At 51.5% G+C, this 5,957-nt stretch overlaps 1 protein-coding gene across 1 annotated transcript; it reads left to right on the top strand.

Annotated features, from left to right (window-relative positions):
- The first annotated feature begins 1,368 nt into the window (after positions 1-1,368).
- On the top strand, positions 1,369-4,270 carry LOC112892555. Its single transcript, XM_025959693.1, has 3 exons — positions 1,369-2,595; positions 2,818-2,919; positions 3,038-4,270. The coding sequence occupies exons 1-3, from the start codon at positions 1,369-1,371 to the stop codon at positions 4,268-4,270; spliced, it is 2,562 nt and encodes an 853-aa protein (XP_025815478.1).
- The last annotated feature ends 1,687 nt before the right edge of the window (positions 4,271-5,957 follow it).

Raw genomic sequence — 5,957 nt, 5'->3', positions numbered from 1 at the left:
CACTTCTTGGTTTTGGTCTCTATCCTGAATCTCCGTGCATGGCTAATAATAATAATATAGTTAGCAGCTGGTTATATACTGTTGTCATATCATCTAGAGCTATCATCAGTACACACTTAATTATATAATGGGTCGGCTATATCTCTTTTAAATGCATTTAGTCTGTTTGCTTTGGAGCACGTGTAGTGGCGAGCACAATTTCTTTTATTTTATCTTGTTTCTCTTCTCCACGTAGGCAAAAAGTGCCATATATGTAAGCGGGCTATAAGCATCTTATTGTATTTGCTCTACAATGTCCAAAACATATCTCTTAATGTGCTAGAATAGGCGTCTCATTGAGATATATCTACTGGGATTAATTTCATTCTGTTGAAATATATAAGATGCACGGCTTGTAGGCCACGCTTGCATAAACACAAATTTTCGTTAGGCAAGCTTAAGATTAGAGATCACCTCTTCATCAAGAATGGATAAACGGATAATAATAGACCCTGCTTTCTTTGATTATATTAGTTATCATTTTTTTATTCAGACTGTCCCCCTTTTCCTATAAAGTATGCATTTAATTATATTTTCAACGAGCAAACACCAAGCAGATAAGAGTCATCCATCGCTTCCCTCATCCTCCCCCGTACGTCCCTGTAGCAAATTGCCAGTAGTTATCGCCCGGACGAGGGCAGATCGATCTCTTGATGCAAAGGCCACCAGGAGAGACATTCGTGTCACGGCATCGAATTCCTGCATGTGCGTTATCCATCAACAACATCAACCCTGCAGAAACATCTTTGATGGATTTTGATGGACACGAGGAAGGAATGGCTTTTGATGTTGATGGAGAAGAATGGCAATTGAGGGGTGTTCTGTCTGTTAGATAAACTGATATAAAACGAACTCTTGTACACGGTCAAGTAGTGTTGAACTAATCCCGTGCACGATCATGCATTGCATTGTTTAGTTACCTGTTTTAGTGATGCATATTTGTGTTCCACAATTAGATAGCTGCATGTGTGGTGTTCCACCAAAACCGTGCTGCGTTCACGGTGCAGCGAGAGTGGTCACCGCCACGTCGTGCATGAAGAGCGTTCCCGCGCGTTAGGCTGGCGCGTCGCAGCGCGAGCGCGCGTGGCGCGGTGATCGTGGGTCTCAGACCGTGTAAGCACCGAGAATAAATAGCAAAGAGCATAACCGAAAAGGCTGCAACGTTTGGCAGCGCCACTCTCTCGTGTTCTGTTGAGATCCACAAAGTTCGCGCGTGAGAGACCGAGTGCAACGTCGTGCGCCCCTGAGCGCGTCGTGTTCGTTGCCGATCACCACCAAGCTGCATCACCGGCAGCCAGCGGCAACAATTGGTATCAGAGCCGTTAGTGTATGTTCTATAGCGGTTCCGTCAGTCCACCGAGGGAGCCAGCTAAGAAGAAGGACATCATCCCCAAGAGAAGGCAGCCGGAGAAGAAGATGGGCGACGACGACGTATCGTCAAGTGCCGGGAAGATCGCCGTCCCGGTTGGGTCGCTCATGTGGCCGATGCTCGATCGTTCTAATTACTCCGAGTGGGCTATGTTGATGCAGTGCAATCTCGAGGCGATGGAGGTTTGGGACGTCATCGAGCAGGGCGGCAAGGGAGTGAAGCGCGCCCACGATCGTCTGGCTATGATCGTACTCCTGCGTTCGGTGCCGAAGGAGATGTGGACAACGTTGGGGGCGAAGAAGACGGTGAAGGAGGCGTGGGATGCAGTCAAGAGCATGCGGCAGGGTGCAAATCGTGTCAAAGAATCACATGCACAGAAGCTGCTGCAAGAATTCGAGAACATCCAGTTCAAGAATGGCGAGCTCATTGACGAGTTCGGCCTGCGAATCAACTCGCTGGCTGAGAAGCTGCATGGTCTCGGCGAGGTCGTGGGCGAAACGCGCGTCGTCAAGAAAATCCTCCGTGTCCTCCCGAAGCAGTACAACCAAATCGCTGTGTCGATTGAGATGTTGCTGAACATCAACACTCTGACGGTGGAAGAATTGGTGGGGCGTCTGCGCGCCGCTGAAGATCGTCTCGACGTCGACACTGTCGCCGAGAAGACAGAGAAGCTGTACCTGTCCGAGGATCAGTGGCTCGCCAAGTACCGCCACCGCCTTGCTCCGGAGGGATCCTCATCCGGGAGTGGAGGAGATCGACAAGGCGGGTTCTCCCCGGCCAAGCCGAAGAACACGTCGCAAGGTGACAAGAAGGAGCCCGTCGTCAAACTGACATCGGAGGGCACACCGCGACGCAAGGGAAGGTGCCGTAACTGTGGAATCTACGGGCACTGGAAGCTGGACTGCAAGCGTCCCAGGAAGGAGCGGCGTGAGGAGGCACATCATGTGCGGGCTGGCGAGGAACAGCCGGCTCTCATGCTCGCCACGGTCGACACGGTGCGCACTGTCGTGCCACGGCGCGAGGCTGAACCAGTTGGGGTGCACATTCCACATCATGTGGTGCATCTCAACGAGGAGGAGGTGTTTCCAGCGGATCGCGATGATGACACGTGGGTGCTCGACAAGGGTGCGAGCAATCACATGACGGGTGCCGTGCGGTGCTCGCGTCACTGGACACATCTGTGGGAGGTACAGTCTATTTTGGTGATGGATCATTGGTCGAGATCAAGGGCATGGGATCGGTGCTGCTCCAGACTAGGAACAAGGGTCACAAGGTACTCACATCTGTCTATTTCATACCCAAGTTGAAAAGTAATATAGTTAGCCTTGGTCAATTAGAGGAGGGAGGCTGTAAAATTGTGATAGAGAATGGTTTCTGCAATCTGTATGATGTTGATCGGTGTCTACTAGCTAGAGCACCTAGGGCCGTCTCTATTTGTTGAAGATGCAGTTTGCCACTCCTGTTTGTCTGGTGGCAATGAAGGAAGACAAGGCATGGCTATGGCATGGGAGGTATGGCCATCTGAATTTTAGAGCATTGCGTGACCTTGGGTCAAAGAATATGGTGGAGGGCATGCCAGTAATTGACCGAGTTGAGGAATTTTGTGATGGTTGTGCATTGGGAAAACAGCATCGTCATGCATTTCCAAAGGTAGCAAACTATCGAGGTGAGAAGCCACTCGACTTGGTGCATACTGATCTGTGTGGTCAGATCCGGCCAAGCACACCTGGAGGCAAGAATTATTTTCTGCTTGTGGTGGATGATTTCAGTCGGTACATGTGGCTGGAGCTCCTGGTGACAAAAGCTGAGGCATTCAAGTGTTTCAAGCGGGTGAAGACATTGGCAGAAGTAGAGAGTGGGTGCAGACTTCGGGCGTTTCGTTCTGACAGAGGTGGTGAGTTCAACTCAATTCACTTTACTGAGTTCTGCAATGAGCAAGGCCTGAAGCACTTTACCATCGCTCCCTACTCACCACAGCAAAATGGTGTTGTGGAACGGCATAACCAAACCATAGTTGAGATGGCCAGATGTATGCTCAAGAGCAAGAAAATGCCGAGTGAGTTCTGGGGAGAAGCAGTTCACACAGCAGTGTACCTATTGAATAGAGCTCCTACCAGAAGTCTCAAAGGGAAGACACCTTATGAAGCTTGGCACAAGAAGAAACCGAGTGTAGATCATTTGAGAACATTTGGTTGCGTGGCCCATGTCAAGAAAACAGGACCAGGAGTGACTAAGCTGTCTGACAGATCCACACCAATGCTATTTGTTGGTTATGAAACACGCACAAAGGGTTATCGGGTTTATGATCCGGTGACTAAGAAACTGCAAGTGTCACGCGATGTGGTGTTTGAAGAACATCGTGGATGGAGCTGGGGTGAGAAAAACCAAGACAGAAGCACTGAAACAGGAGTTGAAGTGGAGTTCTACTCTATTGCCGGACGAACAACAGTGTCTGACAGTGTGCAAGCTGATTCAATGGATACAGCTGGGCAGTCAGCAGAAGCACCGGGATTTTCAGTGATGGATCTAGGGTCTCCCACTCAGAATAATGGCTCAGGCAGTCCATGGATATTTAATGAGCAGAACACGCAGTCACCAGAGCCGTCGACACCACCTGTAGCTCTGAATGCACCGAATGTGCAGTTTGCAACACCTCCAACTGAAGGAGGAGTGGACTCTGAGGGAAATGCCTTGAGATATCACACATTGCAAGATCTCAATGATTCAACAGAAGAAGTTCATGGGTTTGAATACAGTGGAGTGTGTTTTGTAGCTGCAGAAGAGCCAGGGAGTGTTGATGAGGCACTGACAGAGAAGTGTTGGAGAAAAGCCATGACTGCAGAAATGGAGTCGATACTGTGACAGTTCGTGTATTTGTAATGCTAGGCATATATTTTGTTAGTGTGAAATATGTGTTTGTTAAGTGTAAAGCTTGTGTATGTTTATGTGAAGCTTTTGAAAATTTAAAAGTGCAAATAAAAAGGGTATTTTTGTAATTACAGAAAAACCTAGGGTTGTTTTTGTAAAATGTATTTGGATTAAGGCAAGGGTGGTTTTGCAAATATGTTTTTCTTACTTTACGTTTTGTAAAAATATATATTTATTCAAAAGGTTGCACTGGAAATGTGTGTGTTGAAGTGTGTAAAAATTTTGGGTAAAATGGTAAAAATAAGGATATTTACATAATTTTATAAAAGTACAAGTCCTTTTATGCAAATGTTTGATTTACAAAAGTAATTTCCAAAGTTACTCAGGACTAAAGTGTAAAAAGTGCAAGTCATTATGACATGTCTATCCAACCATTATGACGAGTCTATCCCGTCATTATGACGTGTCATAAATACTTGCATTTAGGTCCTGAATTTTATAAAATTACATTTTTAGGACAAAAGCAATTCAAATCCAACTTTTACTCAAAACTTCACGCGTAAAAATGTAAATTTTGAGTTTTTGAACTTGAGCCTTAAAGAAATGTTGTAGAGTTTGAAAAACTCTCCAACTTTCGTTTCGGGCATTTCTTCATTCGGGTTTTAAATCAACGGGAAATTTTGGTTTTACAAACAGATCCCTGCAATTTCCAGAAATTACGCATACGCCCTTGGAGAATCCCACTTGTCCTTCCTCTCTGCTCTTTCTTATCCAGTCCCTTTCTTCTCCACCGGCAGCACAGTTCCACTTCTCCTCTATCTTTATCCCCCCCTCTCTCTCCTCCTATACACGGTTCGGCACAGGGGCAGCACGACATCCGGCCAGGCGCGGGCGACCCCGAGCGGGACCAGACGGCGCGGCGCGAGGCCAGCCCGAGCGGCGGGCGGCTCCCAGGCGCGGGCTTGCTGGCGCCAGAGCGAGCGGGCGGCCCCACGCGGGGCGCGCGCGGCACGGCTGCGCGGCGGCTCGGCGAGCGCGGGCCGCGGGAGCCGGTGGCGCGCGGGTGAGCTGCGGCAGCGCGCGGAGCGGCGGGCCCGGGTGAGCGCAGCGCGGGCAGGCGGCGGCCGCGGGAGGAGAGCGGAGGCGCTGCGCAGGGAGCGGCGGGCCCAGGCGCTCGGCAAAAAGCGGCTCAGGCGCGCACGGGCCGCGGCAGGCGGAGGCGAGCGGCCGGCACTGGGCCAGGCGCGCGGCGCAGGCAGGCGGCCCGAGCGGCGAGCGCGGCCCCAGGCCAGGTGGGGCGCGTGCGGGCGAGTGCGCGGTGCGAGGAGCGAGCGGAGGCGCGGCTCGGCTCGGGAGCGAAGGCCGGCGCTGAGGCAACGCGCACAGCAGGCGAGCAGCGGGCCAGCAGGCGGGGGCAGCGGCTGGTGCGGGCCGTGGCTAACGCGGTGGAGCGGCTCGGGTGCAGGACGCTGGCGGGCACTGGCCATGAGAGCGCGCACGGTGCGACATGGCTCGGGTGGCGCAGAGCGGCAGTGATGCGGGCAAGCGACGCGCAGGCAGGCCGGTGAGCGGAGCGCGGAGCGCAAGCGGAGCTCTGAAGCGCGTGGAGGTTGAGCAGACGTGCGCCGAGGGCGCGAGCTGGCGTGCGGGGCTGGGCAGGTGTGTGCACGGAGAGCCCAAG

This window comes from Panicum hallii, chromosome 5 (assembly GCF_002211085.1).
Source record: "Panicum hallii strain FIL2 chromosome 5, PHallii_v3.1, whole genome shotgun sequence".
Lineage (NCBI taxonomy): Eukaryota > Viridiplantae > Streptophyta > Magnoliopsida > Poales > Poaceae > Panicum > Panicum hallii.
The sequence above is the reverse complement of the archived record's forward strand: the minus strand, read 5'-3'. Positions and strand labels throughout refer to the sequence as shown.